The sequence below is a fragment of the Salvia miltiorrhiza genome, chromosome 4 (genome assembly GCF_028751815.1).
Source record: "Salvia miltiorrhiza cultivar Shanhuang (shh) chromosome 4, IMPLAD_Smil_shh, whole genome shotgun sequence".
In the NCBI taxonomy this organism is placed as follows: Eukaryota; Viridiplantae; Streptophyta; class Magnoliopsida; order Lamiales; family Lamiaceae; genus Salvia; species Salvia miltiorrhiza.
Genome location: NC_080390.1, coordinates 34394168 through 34420681, shown reverse-complemented (window position 1 = coordinate 34420681; position 26514 = coordinate 34394168). Strand labels below are relative to the sequence as shown.

General features: G+C 35.5%; 2 protein-coding genes across 2 annotated transcripts; both read left to right on the top strand.

The window, feature by feature from the left end:
• Window positions 1–10816: 10816 nt before the first annotated feature.
• On the top strand, window positions 10817–16796 carry LOC131021297 (ABC transporter A family member 2). Its single transcript, XM_057950425.1, has 16 exons — window positions 10817–11321; window positions 11837–12068; window positions 12174–12343; window positions 12443–12628; window positions 12748–12843; window positions 12930–13130; window positions 13281–13440; window positions 13514–13740; window positions 14336–14453; window positions 14545–14621; window positions 15037–15126; window positions 15280–15423; window positions 15519–15821; window positions 15898–15978; window positions 16047–16223; window positions 16304–16796. Exons 1-16 carry the CDS (start codon window positions 10953–10955, stop codon window positions 16568–16570), a joined length of 2898 nt encoding a protein of 965 aa, XP_057806408.1. The 5' UTR covers window positions 10817–10952; the 3' UTR covers window positions 16571–16796.
• A 7470-nt stretch (window positions 16797–24266) lies between these two features.
• Window positions 24267–26514, top strand: LOC131021295 (uncharacterized). The gene is made up of 6 exons (XM_057950422.1): window positions 24267–24471; window positions 24553–24661; window positions 24997–25354; window positions 25519–25996; window positions 26081–26139; window positions 26221–26514. The coding sequence occupies exons 1-6, from the start codon at window positions 24432–24434 to the stop codon at window positions 26263–26265; spliced, it is 1089 nt and encodes a 362-aa protein (XP_057806405.1). The 5' UTR covers window positions 24267–24431; the 3' UTR covers window positions 26266–26514.

Sequence of the window (26514 nt, the reverse complement as noted above, 5' to 3'; positions counted from 1 at the left end):
TACGTTTTTCCCTTTTTGTTGTTGAAGGTTTAGATATTTCTTTTTATGGAGATTAAGATTTTCTTTGCATTAGAATCTTATGCTTGATTGAGTTTCTTGCCTAGGTAGTTATTAATCTTTGAGGTTTACAAGTTTATGATCGTTTAGTTTAGTGTTGGAGTTGGAAACTCTAGTTGATTTCGTTAATGTTCAAAAGCCATGTTCTAGTTAGTTCGTCGTTGAGTTGCTTGCGGAATTCTCTTTGATTGTGTGTGTTTGCTTAACATTCCTTTGATTAAATGTTAATATGTTAATTCGTCTAGATAATCGTTGTTATTGGTGTTGAATTGATGATTGCTTTCTAGATTGCTAGTTTAGAACCCTAGCTTGTTTGCCTTCTTGCGTTCTTATTGGCTTCCTATCTTTTGCCTAGTTAACTTTATATGCTTATTTTAATTACGCATTAGTTAATCGGAGAGAAAGTGTCAGACCCAATTACCCGATTAGAGTGTTTAGATTTCTTTTAAGTTTCTTGTGAGCAATACGATTAGAGCCCTGCTAAGTCTTCCTTGTGAGACGACTTGAGTCACCTTACCACCCTAGGACGACCTCGTATAAATTCGAGTCCATCCGTTAGGTGTTTTTAGGATGAGTCAATTACTTTTTGGTGGGATATTGTTGTTCTTCATGATTCTAAATGAATGGTTTTTCTTCCTTTTCAAAACAATGTAATTTGAAAATTTGAAATACAGAGATGGGCCGGGATAAAATAAAAGTTTATTTTAAAATATTTTTAGTCTTTAAATTGTAAAGATATGCTGTGAATTGCTGAATAAAATCGTAGTCTTTAGTTTCAATCACACATGGAAAAAAAATCTTTTTTAAAAAAAATTCATCATTTTCACGTTGAATTAATTAGTATTTCACAAATAAAAAATTCGAAGTCGGTGATTTATATTTTAAAATAGATTTGTAGCTCAATCCTACTCTCTCAAATATAAATATAAGTGGGATTGAAAATAGAATAGTAGAGCATCTGCAACGCTTACACGATAGCAGCTTACTCGTGTAAGCTTGCTATCGTGTAAGCGATGCAGCAAACATTTACACGAGGGCTACACGTTAGCCCTCACCACGGTTGAATTGAGGCGCGTGTTTATTAAAAAAAATTCGAATTTTGAATTATATTGGCAGCTTTGACTCCTCGGTTTCCGTGCCAAATTTGACCGTTCGAATTTTTATTTTTTTTTAAATTTTTTCTTCTCTTTATAAATTCATCTTCCTCCTTCTTCCTCACTTTCACTCCACAATTCTCCTTCTTCTTTCACTTTCATTCCTTCTCCTTCAAGTGTTTTCATCTTCTTTCTTCCGACAATGGCGGAATCCGACCACGGTTCTTCGTCTGATTCATCCGACGGTGTAGCTCATGCGATCATGGAGGAGATAGAGTTGCAGTTTTTATTTTATTAAATTTTATGTAATTTTTAGGATTTCAAAATTAATGCAATTTAAATTTGAAGTAAATTGTGTAATTTAAATTTATGAAATTAAACTTAAATGAAAAATAGAAAAATCAAAACTAATGTTATCATGTAAGCTATCATGTAATCCCAATGCAGCATCTTTACACCATGTGGTCCCCTCTCATAAAGTAGGCTATCATATAAGCTATCATGTAACCCCAATGCGGATGCTCTTAGAGACTTTAGAGTGAAAATAAGCAATCCTTCTTCTTTTTTCCTTCACACCATGTGGTCCCCTCTCATAGAGTAGGCTATCATATAAGCTATCATGTAACCCCAATGCGGATGCTCTTAGAGACTTTAGAGTGAATCAATAAGCAATCCTTCTTCTTTTTTCCTTCATGTAGTGTATTTTTTTTATTATTTATTATAACTAGTATTACTCCCGTGCATCGCACGGTGATACTTATTTAATTAAAATAGTAAAACAAAATTATATTTTAGAATATTATAGTATGTGAATATAGTAGCATGAAAATGAAGATGAAACCATCTTATAGTTGGTGATAAAAAAAAATTATATTTTAAAATATTATATTTAGAATGAAGATAGTAGCCTTAAAATAAAAATGAAATCATCTTATAATTGGAGGCGTATCAGATGAATGACCAAAAACTTGACTAAATCTTTTTATCTAGTGATTATTATTATCTATTTAAAATTTCCACCAAAATATCTAGATATTTTTCTTTCAAATTTTCTATTGGTCTTGAAAGGATTTTTGGAACTTTTAATTACTTTTTACTGATTTTCATTTTACAACATATTTTTTTGAGGCATTAATTGATTGTAAATCCAAAAATTATTAGTGAATTTTGATATATTTTTTAGCTATATAAAGTTGTAGTATAAATACATAAACATTAGCTCATTTCAGAATTTGCCCTGAATTTTAATTTCGTCCAAATCAAAACATACATGAAAAAAATTAAGATGATATAATATATACACATTATATTAAAGGGTTAATATGCAAAAACACCCCTAACGTTACCACCCCAACTATACTTAAGCCCCTAACATAACGTTGATAGCAACTAACACCCCAAAGTTCATTAAGTACTAAACCCATAAACAAAATTTGTTTCACAAAATTAAGAAATTCATTTTTTTTTAAATTATATAATATATAAAAGGGGGGTTTCTCCCTTCATTTTTTCCCACCATTTTTTCTCTTTCTTCTCCCATCAATTTTTTCATATAAATAAATATTTTCATACACAGACAAAAATAAAAGAATTGTAATTACAATTTTAACAAAGAGAAAGAAAATAGAATATTTTAAAATTTTAGGAACTTATTTTTTTAAAATTTATTTTTAATAATTTTTATACCATATTAAATATTTTGTTATAAACTTAAACATAAGATGCTTATTAAATATTTCTTCATAAATTAAATTTGATATTATTTAAAAAAGTATTAAAATTGTAAAAGAAAAAAGAGATAAAAAATAATGAAAAAATTAATGGGAGAAGAGAGAGAAAAAATGATGGGAAAAAATGGAGGGAGAAAACTCCTCTTTTATAGTACTCCCTCCGTCCACGAAAGAACTTCCTATTTTTCTATTTCGGGACGTCCACGAAAGAACTTCCTACTTTTTCCTATTTTGGGACAATACCCCACCACTTAAAAAATACTCCCCTTTTAAGAAAATTCCCACCACTCAAATAACATTAATTAAAACAACACAATAAATTATTAATACTTTTTCACAATTCTCAATACACTTTACAACTTTTTCTCCACTCTCAATACACTATAAAATATTTTATTAAAACCCGTGCCACTCCCTCCTAGGAAGTTCTTTCATGGACGGAGGGAGTATATTATATAGATTATAGATATTAAGCTAACTTAGACTCATATATGTATAGGAATATGTTAAGCATGGGATTACTGACTTTGTGAACTTCCCTAGAATCTGCAAGAAGTTATCGTACGGAATCTAGTTTTAACCAACAAATTGTGACGTAATCACTTACGTATATAATTAACTAACGAAGGGAGATAGTGTATACGTATGTAGTTGTTGTACAATTTCACGTGCATAAATAATTAACTCGAATTGGGTGGTCGTTTGTTTGTGTGCAAGACAATGTGTTTATTATTCTCAATGTTGCTTAAGGTGAAAGGATCGGTTAAGGATGATTAGTGATTAGATCCTAATTATCCTTAATCACCTGGTTTTGCTCCCACTTGGTCAATTTTTTTTTTGTGATTGATTAAATCAATCAACTTCCACAACCTGATCACATGCAATCTCAAATATATTCGTGTAGTATTAAATTTCTTGGAGCATGTAGTTTGGGATCACATAACCTTTTTAATAGTCGTTGGTCAATTGATAATGTTGAATTTACGCACTTTATTTACTAAGTCAGTTAACTAAGTTTGTACTCTTATTGCGTGGTTTAACAGTCTTTCTCAAATTTTGAGGTCTAATAATATTAATAACATGTAAGATATCGTGGTGGAATCGGATTGCAAACGGGCTTGCGACGTGATTGGTTCGGTGGAGAGAAATATTTTTGAATTGGGTGTCATGGCTTCTTTGTGTTGAGCTGAGCTTGCTTTGCTTTCAGATTTTCGTCTTCAATTCGTCAAGCGTGTTTTTAATGCTATCGCTCATTGTTTAGCGAAAGCTGCGAGATATTTTATTTCACATCATGTTTGGATTGAACCCCCAACTTATGTGGTGGGTCTACTCCATATCCAATGTTCTTGTGAGAAATAAAAAATCTTTCTTTTTCCTCAAAAAAAAAAAACATGTAGTAAGATATAGCAATCACTAAAAGAGAAAAAAAATAAAAATAAAATAAAATGTAAGTTATAGGTCAAGCCGCGTAGAAATTTAGCGAATATATTTAACAAATACACAATTAAACTAATTTCCGCGCAACCTTTACCTATAATAATTATAAACACACTATTTCAAAAAAATATATATATATTAAACACACATCAATCCTTGTTTACGGATGATATTCATGATGCACTCCTAAAATATTTATTTATACACTCTCATATAATTATCAACTTGTCAACGATAAAACAATGACCTAGTTAGTTTTTTTTTTTTTTTTTTTTTTTTTTTTTTTTTGATCGGGCAAAGTAAACTTTCGAATTTAAGGCCAATAATGCATTTTAACTTGGTCAACTCAAAAATTTAAATATGGATCTTTAATTATAAGTTTAATACACAGTTTTACTTGATTTCTCAGCCCCCTCGCAGAATAATGTAACTTCCTTATAAAATGTAGATTTTGCATCTGCCAAAAAACAAAATGTAGATTTTTCTTTCACGTTAAATACTCACAACTGTTATATATAGTTTTATAAGTCATCATTTATTATTTTGAATCACCATTTACTGTTACGGGTTAAATCATCCAAGCAGAACAAGATAAATAAAAAGTATATATCTTTCTCGTGTAAAGTATGATACTTAAAATTTATAATTTGTAATTAAACTATATACATTCATTCATTTTACTTCCATAACATTATACTCCCTTCATCCATCAAAAGTATGACACTTTTGACGGGCACATATTTTAATAAAATTTGTGGTGATTTTTATTTAGTGCAGAAAATGTCTCACCATTGTATGAAATGATCGAGTGATTGAAATTGATTTAAGGGTGATTTTTTCATAAAAGATAAGGAAATGATGTGGATCATATTTTAAAAAAGAAAGTGTTGTGCCTTTGATGGACACAAAAAAATGACAAAATGGAAGGAATATTAATTTTATGTACTATGTAATCATGCATATTCGCAATCTTAAAAATATGTATTTACATTGTCTGCATTTCATAGTTGATGTATCGCTAGCATTTACACCCAAGGCAGAGAGCTAGGGGTCGACATGAAATTACTAAACAAAAGTTACGTATTTTTGCTTGCATATCAAGTATAGATGAGCCATTTAATCGTAATATATTTTGCAAGTATAGATCAGATTCATTTAAATATTTGCTATTATTGACTATTTTGCTATTTGTGATTCTGAGCCATATTATAAATATAATGATCCACACGGTGCCTACAGCTCCAACGTCTCTAACTAACTAATTAAATAATAATGGGAGTGTGATGTTTTTAATGTCCATAATGCCCTTCACCGAATCTAACTGAACTGACCGAACTGCCCTTTGAAAATGACTTCAAAATTCTTTGGCCTGCAGTCCACTCATCCTAATTCCTAAGCATATTCTTGTATATCATTCAGAAAATTCAGATATATGAAAAAGAGTAAATACAAATATCTAAAATTATCCATTTTCACTTTCATATAGTGAAAATGAAAAAGTATTTACAAAGTTGAAAAAGAACTGACCGAACTAACCAATTGCTATGCAATAATTACGTAATAGCCCTTGGATCTTGTCAATGTAACCATTTCTTTTATATTTGCATGGGCAGGAGACTGAAATGGATTGTCTTGTAATAATCCAATTCATCATCGAAGTGAGGGGTTCTCGAGATGAGGAGTGGGGTAGGTGTGGTCAGAATCTATTCGACTATTCAGATAGTTCGGTGACAAGTTATTTATAATTAGAATTTTTCTTAAAATTAAAATACATCAAACTCTGCTATGATTTCATAACAATTAGACATCGTTTCAAGTGTGATTTTAATTAAAAAAAAAACGTTAATGCATAGTTTTGGTATGATAAGTACTACTATAAAAAACGAAGTTACGCTAAGAATTCAGGCTATAAACTATATTAACCATATGAAATTCCATCTTACATATAGTGGAATTTTCATTACCCAAACTTTATTCCATTTAGAACAAACTGTTTGAACATTGGTCTAAAAAATGCGATTTTGAACATTCATTATATCCAACAAAACTTTTTCCTTTATGTTTTATTTTTGTACTTAAGAACATACTTGTAATTTTATGTTGGCCTATATGCCGCTAACTATCTCAATTAATGTCATTTTCGTGTTTTGCATTTATTTAAATTTTTATGTCTCAGTATACCTCAACTATGTTACTAAGCTATTTTTGCATTATCCGTTGAATTGCCCTCAAATTGAAGCTGACTTGGCAACAACGAAAAGTTGACGTGTCACAATCGGCCGATGTACCGGACGACTATGTTTTCTTTAAAATAAAATGTCATCGTTTTATCTTAATTTAAAGTGTTGTAATTAGGGCAAACACCGTATCGCCGCCCAGTAGTCAATGCTCCGCCAAGATGTTGTCGCCCAACGACGCGATTGCCAAGTTGCTGTCACGGACAATGGCACCGCCCATCTTCTCAATTGCACTGAAGCTTGAGGCGTAGATATAATCAAACACCTGCATACGTCGAGGATGAAGCCCTTGTTCTCTTTATGGAGCAGGCCCTCCGCCCCCAATCGTGGAGTATAATCGACATATTCTTGATCCAATTAGTTAAATCTGTGTTGTACAGTAGCGGCGGCACATGGGAGGCCGCAAGGATAATCGAGTCGATCGAGAGCAACGAGAGGAGAACCACCGCCATGAATAAAGATCGTGATACGACGTCACTCTTAACACTGCGGAAAATGGCGTCAGAATTTGAGCCATAATTCGAACTCATTTGGCTCATCATTATCAACATCATTGCCGCTGCTCTTAACGCTGTGGGTACGACCCAATTTGTCCATCTTTTTCAACAATAGTAGCCTTGATTTTACAAATCACTAAGGAAATCTATATAGAGAAAGAGAGGTTGTGGGAAGGATTGAGGGGTTTTTTAGCGACTGTAGAATCTAGCGAGGGTATGGTTTCCACCCACAAGAGCTACACAATTGCTTCGGTTTCTACAGCGGAGAAGCATAAATTGCTAAAAACTCAAACAGTATTCACACACAGAAAGATGAAGAAGAAGAAGAAGAAGAAGCCACACAAGGACATGTGGGATGGACTAGAGGACAAATGAGGGAGAAACGACGTCGTTTAGGTACATGTCATTTAAAACAATTTCAGTTTATTAAGATTTCCACTTCGTTTAAGTTTTAGGCCACATCAGAAATTAAATTGCCACATGGATATATTAGTTCACCGGAATTCTTGGACAAATGCAAAAATATCTTAATAACATAGTTGAGGTGTACCGGGGCAGAAAAATTTAAATAAATACAAAACACGAAAATGATCTTATTTAGGGGATTTAGGGGCATTTAGGCCTTTTATGTTTATTTATTAGTTTAATCCATCTGCAGTTAAAAATGTGTATGTTTCCCATAATTAAAACTGTGGACAAGGTCAAAAGAGACACTGTGTGTATATATCCAATATTTACAACATAAACACTTAAAAGTACCAAATAATATAGTTCAGTACTATGATGCACAGATTCTTCAAAGAATAGCACATTGCAGTATCGGATACGCGCAGGGTGCTGGTGCGATTCGTGTGGGATTCGCACGGAATTCGCCACGTCGCCATGTGGAGAATATCCCCCCCAAAAAAATTATATATATAAAAAAAAAATCGGATTCGCGAATCGGGTGCGTTTAGGGTGCTTTTGGGGTTGTTTTGAAGAATTTCATTATTTTTGGCTCTTTTGCAATTTTTTCAATATATTGTCCTACAATTATTTGTGTCACTTCGATCCCTCAAGAAAGAAGAATTCAATTTCAAGAAATTATAATCCTACTATATTTTATTTTCTAAGTTCTATCATAATTAGTAGTAAACTAATAATTAAATAATTACTATAAGAATAAAAGTGGCAGATTGAAATGCTTTATCTTACAATTCTAGTTATAATATGTATTTTATTTCTTGATCTTTAACTTATATTTGCAATGCAACATTTAATTTATGAACATTCTTTTCTTTTCTTTTCAATTTGGTTAGTCATATACAATATAATATATAAATATAACAGACGTAACATTCACGAATCATACCCTATATTTTTAAAAAAAATTCGTATCCCCGCATTCGAATCGTATCGCTCCCGCACCCATGCAACATGGGTTCAGTAGTATTTCTCCCTTAATAAAATTGATTGATCAAAGTATGAAGCTCAATTCCCTTCTCCCAACTAAAAAAAAACACCTAAAAAATACATTATTACTGCATTCATTATTCATGTTTTACGAATTAATTCATATACATAAGAATGTCTATAATAATCAATAACCTGTATTTTTTCCCCTATCGATAATGTATATGTTTATTTTTGGGCCAAAAATTAAATATATTAATTCACATTAAAATGTTATATAAAAAAGTTAAGATGAAAAATTCGATCTCTAAATTATTACAAGCTGAGAATTAATAGACTAACAAACAAACTCAGTTTACCTTTGCGCATGATAAAAATCGAACACGACATGTCCTCACATGTTTAAATGCATCTAAAAAAAAGTCATTACTAAGAGCACTGCAGTGGGGATCGGATAGGGGGGCTCGAGTCACCCACACATCGGGCCACTCACTGCAATCAGCAGTGACTCGAGTGTGTCACGATAAATCGGGGCAGCCACGATGTGTTTTATATATGGCGCGTGTTTTACACGCGCCTATTAAAAAAATACAAATTCGAATTTTGAATTAAATGGTCGTTGGGGATTTAAATAATTTTTTTTTTTTTTTGCAAAAAAAGGTCATTCGACCGTTCCTTCCAATTTTCCTTTTTTTTTCCCCTCTCTTCTTTATATCTTCTTCACACATCTTCTCCTATCTTCTTCCATATATCTTCTCTATCAATTTCTCTAAAAAAAGGGATCCATACAATCCCAGTTGGTACGATTCAAATTGGGTTCCCGACCTCTCCGGCGGAGGTGATTATCATCCTTTAGGGGTTTTTTTTAATGTAATTTTTAGAATTTTTAAAATTAATGAAGTTTAATTTTAAATAAATTGTGTTATTTAAATGTGTGCAATTAAAATTAAATGAAAAATATAAAAATAAAAAAATATAAAGATCAGGTCAGCTATCAAGTCACTCCACTGTGGCCTCCTTAACCCAATGTAGTCCCTCTTCTATCAGATCAGTTAGGTCACCCCCACTGTGAATACTCTAAAGACCAAGAGTACCAACCTCATTGTATGTCTTAAATATTCAATTCATCACCGAAACAATAATAATGTCGAATTAATATTTAGGGTGAATAATACCAACATCTTTCATAATTTGATTAAATTACTATGTATAATGAAAGTTGTGAAAATTATTATTGCGTCCCGCAAGGTCGCAACATTTGGTCAAGATTTCCAAATAAACGAGATACATGACTGACTATTCCTTGCCCTTATCTAACAATTCGACAAAATTTTACTTTTAATTTTGAGTAAATATCGTATTAAATTTTGAACTATATCTGCTTTATCAAAAATACTCTGAAACTTTTGAAATATTCTCTAAACCCTCAAAGTATCAGAATTTTATCGTATATATCCCACATCTCTTTTCCGACCACCAGAAACGTGACGTAATTCGCCGGAAACCACAATATAATTTACATTCTATTTTTTTAATCCATGTAATTTTATATTCTCTTTTTTAATCCATGTCATTCTATAAATCAAAATTCATCCCGAAAATTAAACAAAATTCTGCGATTACAAACCTTCGATCTATAAACGAGATGCAATTTGGAACAGATTAAAGAGAACATATTAGAACATACAAATGAATCTGCTATTTGTCTCACTACTCGCAATTCTACAAATGAGACGCAATTTGGAACAGATTAGAACATAAATGAGTCTGCTATTTGTCTCACTACTCGCAATCTGCATTTTGCTAATATGCATTTTGCTATCCATATTGGAACATATTAGAACATACAAATGAGTCTGCTATTTGTCTCACTACTCGCAATCTGCATTTTGCTAATATGCATTTTGCTATCCATATTAGAACAGATTAGAGAGAACTACATTTGTCTCGGCCGCCATGGAGACCTGAAAGAAGTTCAATTTAGATTTTAATTTTTAGGATGAATTTTGATTTATAGAATGACATGGATTAAAAAAGAGAATATAAAATGACATGGATTAAAAAAATAGAATTTAAATTACACTGTGGCATCCGGCGAGCCACGTTACGTTTCCGGTGGCCGGAAAAGAGATGCGAGATATATTTGATAAAACCATGATACTTTGAGGGTTTAGAGAGCATTTTGAAAGTTTCAGGGTATTTTTAATAAAACAGGTATAATTCAAGGTTTAATATGATATTTACCCTTTTATTTTTGAACTCAATTTGACTAATATTAAATATTTTTAGTTTGACGATATCTGCAAAGCTTCCACGAAATTACTTATAAAAAAATAAAAAACCAAATTCGAACTCAAAGCTATTATCTTTATCCTAGCCTAATCCAGGGGCAAAACAGTCAACATGCTGATATTCCCCGCGCCTTTTCACCCTTCTGTTTCATCAGCATATAAATTCCTTCCAAAATCACCGAAATCAACAACCAGAAAATCCCAAAACATTCCATAAATGGAGCTTCAGAGAGGATTTCCACTGCTGTGGCAGCAATACAAAGCTCTGCTCTTCAAAAATCTGCTGCTCTCATGGAGGAACAAGCGCTCCACTTTCCTCCAGCTCTTCTCATCGCTCTTCTTCATCGCGCTCATTTTCTTCATCCAGGAAGCCATCGAGGCGCGCTACGCCGCGTCCTCTTCCTTCAAAAACAATGTCGATCCGAAGCCGCTGGTGGCGCCACCGATTGCGCCGTGCGAGGACAAGTACTACGCTAAGCTGCCGTGCTTTGACTTTGTGTGGAGTGGGAATGACAGTGCGAGGATTCGAGAGATTGTGCGGAGGATTAGAGTGAATAATCCTGGCAGGCCTATTCCTGAAGACAAGGTCATTTTTAACTTTTTTGATTTTGATTTTACCGGTTTGGCTGATTTATGCTTAGTTTTCTCAGCTCACTTGGTTATATGTCGGTTGCGTTGTTTTGAATTAATCTGATAGGTCATTATTTTGATTAGTTTCACGGCATATTGTTTGGTTATGTCATTTTTGTTTTATGGTAATGCATTTTGGGATGAATTATTTTGTAAGTATATCATAACTCATAAGAACTTGTGATATCACAATGTGTAACTCAGTAACTGTAATGCAGTCTATTAGAGAAAGGAATTCAATATAACTAGGATGAGTTGTTTGTGTTTTTCTAATTCAATTTTCCTTTTGTAAGTTATCTCTCCAAACCTTCTCGATCCATATGGTTAATGATGAAAGGCCTGATACAAATTCTGATAATTTAATTATGCTATATGATAAAATTAAGTCTGCATTATCTTACAGTTTTGCGCATTTGAAGAGTGCGATGCTGTGTAACTAGAAGTAAAGGACTATATATCATGCTTGAACAGGTTAAAGACTTCAGAACACCAGATGAAACAGACGATTGGCTTGCCAGCAATCCCATGCAGTGCTCTGGTGCTCTCCATTTCATAGACAGAAATGCTACTGTAATTAGCTACGGGATACAGACTAATTCTACTCCACTTGCTAAGCGAGGGATTTTTGAAGATCCAACATTTAAAATTCAAATTCCTCTTCAACTTGCTGCAGAGCGGGAAATTGCAAGATATCTAGTGGGAGGTATGGCATCCAATACATTCATTCAGCTCATTACATCGAATATGTATATTTCTCTCTAATCTTGAGCTGAAGTGTATCCTTATTATCTGACTACATATATTTCAGATGCTAGCTTTAGTTGGGTTGTCAGTATAAAGGAATTCGCCCACCCTGCACTTGAAATATTTTCTGCTGTGCAGAGCGCAGGACCGACCTTTTTCCTGGCCATTGCCATGTTTGCCTTTGTCTTCCAAATTAGTGCTTTGATAACGGAAAAAGAACTCAAACTTCGCCAGGTATTAGCTTTTGCATTTTCAGCTAAGAAGAGCTATTGGATTATGAGCTTGGCACTGCTCAATACTAATCCTTTTTTTGTGTGTTCTTTTCATGAGCAGACTATGACAATGATGGGCCTTTATGATACCGCATATTGGTTATCATGGCTCACATGGGAGGGAATACTCACCTTTATTTCATCCCTTCTAACAGTACTTTTTGGGATGATGTTCCAATTTGATTTCTTTTTGAACAACAATTTTGCAGTTGTCTTCCTCTTGTTTTACCTTTTCCAATTGAGTATGGTATGTTTGCTCATCCCAGCACGAAACTTGCACTGTTCTCATCTATTTCCAAGTTTTGACTAATGAAAAATGCATAATGAGATTCTGAGTGCCAGAATTATTTGTTGTTTATTTGTCAGGTTGGTTTCGCCTTTATGCTTTCTGCCTTTATTGGAAAGTCATCTTCATCCACAACTGTGGGCTACTTCATCTTTATTATTGGTTTCTTGACTCAGGTTTGTAATTTGGTCAGAAATTCACTTGGAAATTACAGAAGACATTGTGATTACCCATGATAACAGATATTTCAATTCTTTTTCAGCTTGTCACAACATTTGGATTTCCTTACAGCCAGAACTTCTCAAAGACCTACCAAACTGTGTGGTCATTCTTCCCACCTAATCTTTTTGCAGCAGGTTTGAACTTGCTTTCACAGGCTACCGAAACTCCTCAAGATCCTGGTGTCAGCTGGAAAGGGAGGTTGAGATGTGCACCTAATGATGTGGAATGTGTCATAACAATCGTATGTCGAAACTTCAGAGTCTATTAACTCTATATACCCTGTCAATAATTGTTAGGACGCGGGCAAAACCTTTATTCTTAAAATAAGTTATCAGACACTGATTCTACTGCTACCACTGATTTATATCCTTAAATTTCTGTCTATTACCAGAATGATATTTACATATGGCTTGTATCAACTTCCTGTTTGTGGTTCGTTCTGGCCATCTACTTGGACAATATATTCCCAAATGCATCTGGTGTAAGAAAATCAGTATTCTACTTTCTAGTTCCAGGCTACTGGACTGGGAAAGGTGGAAACAAATCAGAAGGTACTCAGAATATGGTTCTTCAGTTGGTTTTTGTTTGGTTGGTAAAATTTCTGATGTGCCTTTACAATTTCAGAGGGAAGCATTTGCAGTTGTATGAGCTCAGTTCCACCTTTGGAAAACATTCATCCGGATGATGAGGATGTACAAGAAGAGGAAACCATAGTGAAACAGCAAGCTGCAGGAGCCAATGTTGACTCTAGCATTGCAGTTCAAATACGTGGTCTTGTGAAAATTTATGCTGGAGCAACAAAGATTGGTTGCTTCAGGTGCAAGAGAACCTCCCCTTACCATGCCCTCAAGGTAACGTTAATCACATGAGATGTACCTGTTAGAGTAGTAGCTTAATAGAATTGTTGGAGAGGAGTGCCTAAGCAGGCAGTTCGACCATAAGAGTGATAGGTTGTTCGAACTCTACTGCAATTGTTTCATTATTGAACCGTAGCTAAGACAAGGAGCTGCATAGTCATGATTTAATTCATACCTGGGCATAGAATGAGAAAACACACAGCACAACTGGATGTAAGCAGAAGACTGTATATTAAAGCCACTAACTGTAACTGCCTGTCTTTAAAAAAAAAAGCCACTAATTGCCTGTGAAGGAAGACATTTCTGTGGGCTTACTTATCTGTTGATTGATATATCAGTTTGCACTAGTATCTCTTCTAGAGGATGGAAAATTTGGTGAGATTGGCCGATAAAAATAGATGTGAAGACCTTAATTTTATAGTTTTTCTAAGAGGACAGATGCTATGATCATTTTCTGTTGATTGGATGGAGTACAGAGTTTATAGATGTAATTTAGCTTCACTAATATATAAAGTTAGTTTAGTTATTCTTAATTTTTGTTTCTGTGGAAAATGCATGCTAAATCAGATTGTGGATATCCTACCTGCAGGGCATGTGGCTGAACTTCCCCAAGGATCAGCTGTTTTGCCTTCTCGGACCTAATGGAGCTGGGAAAACTACTGCCATCAATTGTTTAACTGGGATTACACCAGTCACTAGTGGAGATGGTGAGAGGTGTTCCTTCCTTTGGCATTTAAGTTTCCTGACATCTTTTGTGAATGATGACTCATAAACCTGTTCTCAAATATATGTTGACAGCTTTAATTTATGGGAATTCTATACGGAACTCTACTGGGATGTCGACCATCCGGAGGATGATAGGAGTCTGTCCTCAGGTTCTGCCCCTTGAAATTTCTCATGCCATCTTTGAGCTATATAGCTATACTTCTGACTACCTGTTAAATGGAGGCTCTCGTAGTAAATACTGATTATTATTTTTGGCGTCCTTAATCTCCAATCTACTTTTAGATATTCATTTTACAGACTGTTTTCTATTTGTTTGTATTTGAATTAAAAGTTTTAAATGTTTCTGAAATAAAGATTTGCTACCATAGGCTCCGACAAAAAAGAAGCTTCAGACATCGCTAAGTTTTGTAACTTGTAACTATTCAGTACGAGCTGGAATAAAGTGAACAACAATCTATGATTATATTTTTAAGAAAGACTAGCTGTTTCGAGTCTGACAAGTGTACTTTTACTATGTTAATAAGTTGTAAAAGGAAACTAACTCTTGTTATGCTGATACCACAGTTTGATGTCTTGTGGGACGCACTATCAGGTCTAGAGCACCTTTACTTGTTTGCCAGCATCAAAGGTCTGACCCCTGCTTCGATTAAATCGGTATGGACTCTCTAATCCCAAATTCATCTCTTAGTTTTATCAAATCTTATTAAGTTCATGCGGTAAGAGTGAATAATAACCAATCACTATCTTGCACTAAAAAAAGACGAGTTCTACCTGAAAATTAACCCAAACATTGTGCCTTTTAAACAGGTTGTAGAGAACTTATTAGCAGAAGTCAAACTTACTGAATCAGCTAAAGTCAGAGCCGGTAGCTATAGTGGGGGAATGAGACGTCGGCTTAGTGTTGCTATTGCCCTAATTGGTGAACCGAAGTTGGTTATTATGGATGAACCGGTGGGTTGAGAATCTTTTATTCATTCCTCAAATCTCTACGTACCACTATACATCTCTCAAAACTAATTTGCTAAAAAGTCATTTTGAACCGACAGACTACAGGAATGGATCCAATAACTAGGAGGCATGTCTGGGATGTCATTGAAGGAGCTAAAAGGGGACGTGCGATTATTCTAACAACTCATTCAATGGAAGAGGCAGATATCTTAGGTGATCGAATAGGAATTATGGCGAAAGGCAGGCTTCGCTGCATTGGGACTTCGATAAGGTTGAAGTCACGGTTTGGAACGGGCTTTATTGCCAACATAAGCTTTGTGGAGGATGTTAGTAGTCCTCCAAACCAGGGAGATACTCACAGTAATTCTCAACATGTAGCTGTGAAAGAGTTCTTCAAATCTGTAAGTGTCTAAGCCCAGGTAGTTGAAAAGCTCTACTGAGAGAATATAGATATAACTCTGTGATTTGTTATTGCAGCATTTGGATGTTACACCTAAAGAGGAGAGCAAATCTTTCTTGACCTTTGTTATCCCCCATGAAAAGGAGAAACTATTGAAGGTAAAACAACACATTTTCCATATTAGTGATCTTAGCAACTGTGCTTAAAACTGTTCTCCAATATCCAGAATTTCTTCACCGAGCTCCAGGAGAGAGAGAAAGAGTTCGGCATAGCTGATATCCAACTTGGGCTGACAACTCTCGAAGAAGTATTTCTGAATATAGCAAAACAGGCAGAGCTGGAAACTGCTGCAGCTGAGGGCACCTATGCCACTCTCATGCTAAACTCCGGGGTGTCTCTTCAAGTACGTTAAACTAGGCTACTGCACACTTCTTATACATAATACATGTACAGTTAATGACAAAGCTCTGCATGTCCCTTCAGGTTCCGGTAGGAGCAAGGTTCATCGGTATTCCAGGAACAGAATCGACAGAGAATCCTAGGGGCATAATGGTACAAGTGTACTGGCAGCAAGATGATTCTGGATCACTCTGCATCTCTGGTTACTCCGAGGAGATGCCTATACCGTCTCACGTGCAGCTCCATACTGCTTCTTCCGCATCTCACACGAATACTTCTGGAAGACGAAGGCAAATTCATGGAATCGTGATAGATCCTTCACAGATTACTGACTCAGATTTGCGCTCTTGACTCGTGTAAATGCCAGTCTTTGTTATGATCTCTTAGAAAATTTAAGTACATAGACATGGTTTTCTTGCGTAGTTTTGTGTCATGTCCACATTTGTGAGCTCTAGTTCAGAAACTCTCCTTTTGTTTTTCTTCTATTTTTTTAGTGAAAAGAGAGAGAACATCATTGTCAGTATACTTGTATAATAATTGTGAAAAATATATTATACACGCAGCATTTGTTTTGGCATCTGTGATACAGTTAGTGTCGTGCTCACACCTACGCTCCAAATAGTAATCAGCTAACACACGACTTTGTAGGAAAAGAGCAAGAGGAAAAATAAACGTTAATTAAACTACTCCTCAATTATATAACTAGAACGAAGGAAATTTTAAATTAGAACTAAAGTTTGGACAAAGATTAATTCACTTTAGCAACGGCCAACGGTACATTACTTTGTCCTTTAATTTCTCACTATTACTATGCTTCATGTCGTTATTATACTGTCAACATCTATTATTATTATTATTATTATTATTATTATTATTATTATTAAGGGTAATTAATGTACAATTACATGAATTTTACTCATTTTTTGGTATTTAACATAAACTTTAAATCCTAATTATAAATACATGAACTTTAAACTTATTCAATTTTTGACTCGTTTTTCATTTTTCTCAAATTAAAGCTGACTTGAAATACCTGAATCTTGGCGTGGACAATTTCTCGCTATAAAAATTAATCCTCATTGTTCAACTTTTGGCCCGTTTTTAACTTTGTGTTTTTGAATGACGAAATTGGCCTTTTGAAATCCCCAAATCTTAAAGACGAAATTGACTTTCTGAATTTGTGAAATTTGTAGACAAATTTTTTTGTTCATTTTCATATTTTAATTTTGGATTATTTTCCCCTAACAAAAAAACTACATCGTCGTATTTTAGCGTCGAATTGTCCACATCAAGATTCAGGCATCTCAAGTCAGCTTTAATTGGAGAAAAATGAAAAACGAATCAAAAATTAAATAAGTTTAAAGTTCATGTTAAATACCAGAAGTGAGTAAAGTTCATGTATTTATAATTAGGGTTAATTCGCTCTAAATCCTTAAACTATAGTGATTTTCCATTTTTTTCCCTCAATCTTTGAACTTCGCACAAAAAATCCCCAACTTTCAATTTTTCCTAATTTTCTCATGACGGGTTTTCCGGCCAAATCCGGAGTCGGAATTTTCATATATGGCCTTATTCATGCCAAATCACCCTATACATGACAAATCACACCCACCCTCCCCCTCACACGTCACTCTCCCCCTCCCACGCACTCTCTCTCGCTCTTCTCCCATCCCGCTTCCCCTTCTCCCCCCGTCTGGCTCTCCCCCTCTCTCTCACCGCCACAACCGTCCAGATTCTCGGGACGGCGGTTTCCAGGAGACGGCACAAGCCGAAGAGCAGCGTCGACTCCGCCGGAATTTCAGAGGCGGCGAGCGAGCTCAGGCGGCGTTGGCTTGAGGGCCGACGTTTTCTGGGACCTCTGTCGGCTCTCCCCCATCCCCCATCCCCCATCCCCCACTTCCTCCCCCCCTCTCCTCAACTCGATTCCCGGCGCCGATTGAAAATCCACGTTTCAACTCGATTCTCGGCGAAGAGGGGGCGAAACCCTAGCTGCAACTCTGAAAACGTGGGTCAGAGAGAAGGGTTCTCAGGTCGGATCTTGGGAGCGCGGATCCGGGAATCTGGACGGCAGCCTGGACGATTGTAGCGACGGTGGAGGAAGAGAGAGAGGGGGTAGAGCCAGACGGGGGCAGAGGAGGAAGGGGGATGGGAGAAGAGAGAGAGAGAGAGTGACGTGTGAGGGGGAGGGCGTGGGGGTGATTTGCCACATATAGGGTGACTTGGCAGGAATAACGCCACATAGGAAAATTCTGACCCCGAATTTGGCCGGAAAACCCGTCATGGGAAAATTATGAAAAATTGAAAGTTGGGGGGTTTTTTGTGGGAAGTTCAAAGATTGAGGGAAAAAACGAAAAATGACTATAGTTTAAGGATTTAGAGTGAATTAACCCTTATAATTAAGATTTAAAATTCATGTTAAATACCAAAAAGTGATTAAAGTTCATGTATTTATACACCAATTACCCTATATTAAAACATGATTTTTTATTTATAAATCAATTGAAAATTGAGTGATAATTTTATGATTAAAATAAATTCAAAGGTTTATTTATATGCTAAATTTTTCCTTTCTATTTCTTTTCTTTTTCCACAATTTTATTTTTTGGCAAAATCATATTGTTTCATTAATGAAAATATGTTCAGTGTGTAACTTAAAATAAAGATAACAACAAGAGTTTTACTTTGATAGATAATATGTAAAAAATAATTTAAAATGAATAAATTATACTGCCTCCGTCTCAGCTTTTAGTATTCATTTTTCCTTTTTTGGTTGTTCCATATTTTGGTATTCATTTCTATTTTTAGTAAAAGTAGGTGAGACCTTTGTTCTACTTTAATTATTTTAACACTCATATAAAAGGTGAGACTCTTATTCCACTCATAACACATCCAACCACTTTATTCAAACCCATGCCACTCTCATAAAATCAAATAATACTTTCATTTAGAGAAAATAAGATTTTAAAACATTTTATTCGTAAATAAAATCTTTTTATTTGTAAATGAGACTTTATTTAAAGGGAAAATAGCACCAAAATCCTTGTAGTTTAGCCGAATTCGCATTTTCCCTTGACCTTCAAATGGTAGTGATAAAATCATTGAACTTAATCCTGATTCTTATTTTTCCCATAAAATTGATCGGCCCCTAAACTTATGCTGACATGGCTGTTGGAAATCCACGTAGGATCGTCGAATCGCTGACTGTGTAAAATGAAATTAGGGTTCTTCAGAGATGATCTGCCCCTCTCCCCTCTTCTCCTCCGGCCGCCGTGACCAGGCCGTCGGCCGCCTCTCTCCCGCTAACCCCTCTCTCCTCTCTTTACAGATCCCCTCTCCTCTCTTCTCCTCCAGCCGCCGCGACCAGGCCGCTTCTATCCCGCTAACCCCTCTCTCCTCTCTTTACAGATCCCCTATCCTCTCTTCTTCTCTGGCCACCACGGACACACAAGCACAAGGCCGCCACCGCTATAACTCCGGCGAGGAGCGTCAGCCTCGTCCTTCGTTTGTACTCCCTCAAACTGAAACACCCTCTGAATCTCCCTCTCTATCCACTCTCATCCGCCCTTGGCTGGGCAGTAGTGACACCGCCCTCGCCGACCCCAGCCTCCCCCATCTCTCTCAACTCTGCCCCTAAAGTCAGACGACGACACACAACCGCCGACCGCCTTGTTCCCTCAACCAAACCTGACACCCTCAACAAGAAGCTCAGCAAAACGGCGAGAAAACGTCATTTTAAGGTCAAGGGAAAAACGAGAATCGCACCAAACTTCAGGAATTTTGATGTTATTAGGTTAGACGCAAAATGACGTCGTTTAGCTTCTAATTAATCTACTCAGCATAAGTGTGCCACGTTGGTGACACGTCGTCTAATTAATGGCCAGAAAATGTAACTAAGGGAAAAACGAGAATCGGAGCAATGGTTAAAGATTTTATCACTACCATTTGAAGGTCAAGGGAAAAATGTGAATTTTGGTGAAACTACAAAGATTTTGATGCTATTTGCCCTTATTTAAATGTAAGTCAAATAAGACTTTTCTTAATAACAAATAAGACTTTATGTTTCATATTTTTTTTATTAAGTAATGTTATTTCATATACAATATGATTAAATAATATTTTCTTCCTATTATGACAAGTCTTATTTTTATGAACAAAAGTCTTATACTCCCTTCGTCCCAATTTTTGGTGTCAATTTGAGAATGACACGTGTTTTAATAAAGTGGTTGAGTGTGTTGTGAGTGAAATAAGAGTTCCACCTTTTATGTAAGTGTTAAAATAATTAAAGTGAAGCACCTGCTTTACTAAATATAAAAATGGATATCAGAATGTGGGACAACCGAAAAAGTAAAGATGAATATTAAAAGTTGGGACAAATGGAGTATTTATTATGCACAAAAGTCATATTTCTTATTATAAAAAGTTTTATTTGAAATGAAAAAAAAGTTATATTTACAATGTAATAAGTAATGCTTCATATAGTATAAGATTAAAGTAATATTCCACTCTGTTATTTTGACAAGTCTTATTTGTTATGAACACAACTCTTATTTACTCTATACAAAGTCCAATTTGCTATTAAAAAAGTCATATCTTTTTTGTTAAGTAATGATATTTCATACGTTGTAAGGTTAAGTATTTTTTTGTCATAAAAGTAATGTTATTTCATACGCCGTAAGATTAAATATTTTTTTGCTATTATGACAAGTGTTATTTTTCATAAACAAAAGTCTCATTTACTATGCAGAGAATTCACATTTGTTATCAGCAACACTAAAATATGACAGACTAGGGTGCTGCCCAAGAACGGATTATGGTGTTTTTGTGATTGCAAACTAGAAAACATATTTTTCATAAAATCAAACAAATACTTTTCTTAATAACAAATAATTTATTAAATAAGTCTTTTCTTAATAGAAAATAAGATTTCAATACTTTTTATTCGTAAATAAAACTTTTGCTTGAATGTAAATATTTTTTTCTTAAAAACAAGTAAGATTTTTGTTTTTATTATCAAGTAAGACTTTAAGACTTTTTATCTATAAATGAAACTTTTGCTTGAATATAAGTAATATTTTTTATAAGATCAAATAAGAGTTTTTTTAAGAGGAAACAAGACATTTCTTAATAGCAAATACTTTAAGACTTTTTATTTGTAAGTGAGAACTTTGCTTGAATATCAATAATATTTTTTATAAAATGAAATAAGACTTATTCTTAAGAATAAATGAAACTTTTGCTTGAATGTAAATACTTTTTTTTTTCATAAAATTAAATAAAACTTTTTTGAAAGCAAATAAAACTTTATTTAGAAATGTGACTTTTCATATAATAAAGTTTATAACAAAAGTCAATAAAAATTACTTCTCTGTCCCAACTAAGTTGATCAATTTATTTTTGGCATGAGATTTAAGAAACTAATGTTTTAAATGTGTTTGGTGATAAAGTGAATAAGTGATTAGATGTCTCTTGCTTATATTTATTTCATATAAGGAAATTGATCAACTTAATTGGGACGACCCAAAAAAAATATTGATCAATTTATATGGGACAAATGGAGTATTTGGTATAGTGATTAAGAGCATCCGCAATGGGGTTACTTGATAGCCTACTTGATAGTGGTTGCGTTATTGAGTAGGTAGTGCTGCATTGGGGTTACTTGATAGCATACTTGATAAATTTTTATGTTTTTCATTTAAATTTAATTGCATAATTTAAATAACATATTTTTCTAATAGTTAAATACGTCATTAAACATAAAATTTTAAAACACCTAAAACTTAAAAAAAATTACATAAAAATTAAAAACACCTAAAACATCATAAAAAACCATCATTAAAATTACATAATTAAAATCCTAGTCTAGACCACGACGCCTGAGCACGTCGGCGACCATGGACGCGTGCAATGCCCCTTGTGCGTCCATCATGTGCGTCGTATCCGCGTTCAGGAGCTGCATATCGAGCTCCCTTTCCTTGATATCGTTCCTCCGCTGGTACTGGGCGGTGAATGCCCTCATCTGCTGGTCGGACCTGTCCAACCTCTCCACTATTTCCGGTGGAGGATCCGAGCTCGTATGCGACGCTGATGCCTTCCATTTCCCTTTCGCCGCCGCCTTCGCCGCCTTGTTGCCAATGGGCTGGGAAGAAGAGATCTCCTCGCCCGACGCCGAAGTGGTGAAGCCGCCCTCTTCCGTAGTCTTTGTCCTCTTGGAGGCATGCACGTCTCCAAGGAGGTACATCGACTTGAACTTGGGATTGTTCCGGAGAACTTTCCACGGGTTCCAAAAATTGAATGCGGCCTTCTGTGGGCTTCGAGCCTTGAAGAGGATTTGGGCCTTGTCACGAAGCATATCATCCGAATGACCAGAGGGCCAATTGTTGCGCGTCTCCACCCAAATAGCTTCCCAGAGACGCACATCCACTGCTACTCGGGCCCAGTGGCCTTGAAGTTGCCGGATCTTAAGGTCGACGCCAAGGATGGGGTTCACACGTGCGCGGATCCGGCCCCAATACGCCTCCTCCTTCTAATCCGTCCCACGGATGGCGTCGTTGGTCTCCTCCGCCCAAATTTGGACGATGAGATCCGTATGCTCGGGAAGGTAAGTATGACGGATACTTCCTTCCTTGTCGTGCTTGATTTTGGTGGCCATTTCCTTCCTCCGGCCGCCCTTCTTTGGTTGGGAGGCACTCTGCTGTGCACTGACCGGTTCCTCCTCGGGCGGGGTCTCCTCCAAGTTGATTCCTCCCATATCGGGATGGTAATCGGAGGAGAGATCGGGGCACCAATTTGGATCGTAGAAAGGGTTGTGTGGATCCATGAAGGAAGAAAATTCTTGAAGAGAAATGGAGGAGAAGAAAATTGGAGAAGAAGAGGTGTGAAGAAAAATGGAGAAGATGGGGTTTTTTAAAGAGGAGAAGAAGGAAAAAAAAATTAGAAACGGTCGGTCAAAGCACAAATATCGAGGGCGCGTGCATTGCACGCGCCTTCCATCTCCCCCCCTTCGAGCATACTCGAAGACTCGAGTATTGCTCGAGTACCGCCCCCCCGCAACGCACCTACTCGAAGGCAACGCCTTACTCGAGTAGGCACTCGAGTAAGGCGTTGCCGATGCTCTAAGACTTTAGCTTCTTTAACAAGGGATTTAGACATCAAATGTCAATTTAAGCAGTTCTTTTTTCTTTTTTTTAAGAAAATCATTAATAAGCCCGCGCCTAACCCGCGTCTCCCGATCTCATGTATGTGACTGATTTCATGCAAAATTAGGGCCGTAAACAAATCAAGTCGCTCGCAAATTATTCGGAGCTCTGCTAAAAAAAAAGCTTATTCAAGTTTTTTTTTAGAAAATTTGATAAATAAACAAATCAAATTTGAGCTTGATAGTACTTAACTCGTTAGCTCATAAACAAGTTCATTAAATGATTCAACTTCAAAAATAGCTCATGACCAAGTTCGTTAAGTATTTCAACTTAAAAAATATAAATCATTAGTAGGTATAACTTATATTTGTATACTAAAATTAATAATATTTTTATTAAATCCCTAATTTATTCTATTTGTTATAAAAAATAATTAATGTATTTATTATTTTGAATGAAACAATTTATTTTTAAAAGAAAATAATTAATATTTTAAATATAAATATAAATTTTATAAGTTCGTATGCTCAATTAAGTTTGTAAACCTCAAAATATTTAATAATAAAATTTAAAATTTAAAATTTAATTTGATATTAAATAAATTAAATTTAAGCATATTATTATTCCGTTGGACTCGATTCAATTACAGGAATATGCAAAACCACCTCTTTTCTTTTTAACTCTCATTCCTTTTTGGATAAGTCCAATTACAGTAGGAATTAGTTGGCCATTGCCAACAAAATCTCCTATTATACCCTCAACAAAAACACACAAAATCTTCTGTTGTTTAGACTTTAGAATAAATATTTTGACAAAAAATCATTATTCGAAATTTGAAATTCAAAAATGCATGGGCCCTCCAGAAGCCGTTCGTTCCTCTCATGATTTGCTTTTTCTCTCTCATTTATTTAATTTTTTCCTTTTAAATTCGAGGCTCCTTCCCGCTCACACACTCTTTCCTCCAGTATATAAATACAAAGTAACCTCTCATTTCTTCTATTTCTCCATCTTAATCTTCGTCAATTTCACACAACTTCCGCGTTTCTCTCTCTCTTCATCACTTTTACTCAGAAGAAATGTCTGCTGTCATTGAGGATCCTGCTGCCAAAGACCAAGGTTTGCTTTTCCCCCTTTCATAAATGATTTTTTTTTTTCCTGAGATTTTTCTTTTAATTTTGCTCTTTATTTCGAGAGCAGGAAAATCGGCCTCGAGGCTTCTCCGATATCCGCTCCGATCTGCTACGAGATCCAAGGAGGAGAAACCGCCGCTTGCCGACTCCACAAACTCCCACTCCTCCATTAAAAGGTGTGTTTTGTTGAATTAACTTTATAATTAGATGTAACTTAGTCTGGAAATTCTCGTCAGTATCAGTACGTTTTATTATGTGCTCATCAAAAAAATTCAGCATAATTTAATTGTCTGGTGTTTTATTGTCACATATTACGAGAATTTAACCTACATAAGACGAATTCAGTAGTTTGCATTGAAAACAACAGAATGGAGGATTCAGATATAATATCTGCATAGGTTATTGTTAACAATCCAAAATTCTCTCACTCTCTGTTTGCTACTGTTGTTCATATCTATGAATTCTGGTGCTTAATTTGCGTATTTTATATGTTGTGCCTGTCAATTTTCAGGGGAAGGGTTGCCTCAAGTGTGACTAAGAGTGTGAGTGTTCTCGATCTCTCCGGCAAGGAGAAGTCTGCCAAGCCTCCTAGACGCCTCTCTGTTCCTTCCAAGTCCAACGCCAGCCCTGCTTCCAAGTCTTTTGGAAATATCACACCCATTTCTGAGGCTAGATCAAAGAGGTCTGCTGTCAACCAAGGAAAGAGCGACACGCCTCTGTCCGATGTTTCAAAATCTTCCAATAGGAAGAAATTTAACATGCTAGCATCAGCATCTTACTGGCTGACTCATATTAAACACTCTGAAACTGCTGGCAAGCACTCCATCTCTCTTGGCTTCTTCAAGCTTGCTTTGGAGGCTGGATGTGAGGTATAAACCCTTATCACTAAGTAGTATGGATTCCTATTTGGAATGCTAAATGTTTTGTATTTGACTTCGTGGCAATGCCCTAAAGTTGGGAGGCAGATCGGATTATTGATGTTGCACATTATATATGCTTACTAATGATTAGATGTGTGTATATGTGTGTGCAGCCTATACAGAAGATGAGTGATGAGCTGAAGTCATATGTGCGCAATCATGAACTCTTGGGACTCAGAGAATCTGTCAAAGAACTATTTGAGGGCTACAAGATTTCTGAAAACTATGAGCCCTCGGATGCATCTCTAGCCGGCTCTGAAGCACCTGCAGAGGCTAATCAGTCGTTCGAAGATGATGCTCTTAGCTCCTCATCTTCTATTACGGATGCTGAGAAGGTGAAGAAGCCAAAGTCACTGGATATAGCTTCTGATGAGATTGAGCAAGTCAAGCAATCCAATATTGAAGTTACTCAAAAGGATGAGACTGTGAAGAAGACCAGAAGATCAGTGTCCAAGATTCCTACAAGCTCGAAGCCTGCTTCTGAAGTCAGGGGACGTAGCATTCAAAGGAAACCTTCGAAACCGACGAAGCAAGAAACTGCAAAAGCTGATGACAAGGTGAAGAAGCAGGGGAAGAAGAAGCCTGCACAAGGTGGTGATGGCCATATTTCTAGATAGTATTATAATCTTAATAATCCTTTGTAATTATGCTCACAATTTGGCTATTTCATTGCAGTTGTGGAGCCAGTAAACTCTCAGCCAGAGGAAGCTGTTCAAGAAGACAAAGAGAACGTGGTGAGTTATTACCCTTACCAAATAAATAAAGCAAAGTTTTGAACTGTGAAATAAAAAGTTGCAATGTTTTCTACTTTCTAGGCTGCATCACAGATAAAGGAGGAGCTGGCTTCAGCAGAAGTGTAGAGAATATACTATTGCTTTGCAATGACTGAGTATTTGGTTTGGATTTTCAAATTTAGAAGTTTTCTTTTCCTAATTGTATAGCGCTACAGAATTGGTATGGTGGGCATTTATTAAGATCTGGTGTGGTGTGAAATTTGTAATTTTTTGTACCTTGCTGCTCTGGATTGGTTGTGATTTTTGCCTGACTTTCTACTTCTCGTAATGTCATTTACATAAATAGAACTTGGATATATATATATTTTTTTTCAA

Excerpts from the sequence above, each read along its gene's own strand:
- LOC131021297 (XM_057950425.1), top strand. The coding sequence starts at position 10,953 with ATGGAGCTTCAGAGAGGATTTCCACTGCTGTGGCAGCAATACAAAGCT. Across the intron at positions 12,844-12,929 it reads TTATTGGTTTCTTGACTCAG|CTTGTCACAACATTTGGATT; the intron begins GTTTGTAATTTG and ends ATTCTTTTTCAG. Across the intron at positions 15,424-15,518 it reads TGGTTATTATGGATGAACCG|ACTACAGGAATGGATCCAAT; the intron begins GTGGGTTGAGAA and ends TTGAACCGACAG.
- LOC131021295 (XM_057950422.1), top strand. The coding sequence starts at position 24,432 with ATGTCTGCTGTCATTGAGGATCCTGCTGCCAAAGACCAAG. Across the intron at positions 24,472-24,552 it reads TCCTGCTGCCAAAGACCAAG|GAAAATCGGCCTCGAGGCTT; the intron begins GTTTGCTTTTCC and ends TTTCGAGAGCAG. Across the intron at positions 24,662-24,996 it reads TCCCACTCCTCCATTAAAAG|GGGAAGGGTTGCCTCAAGTG; the intron begins GTGTGTTTTGTT and ends GTCAATTTTCAG.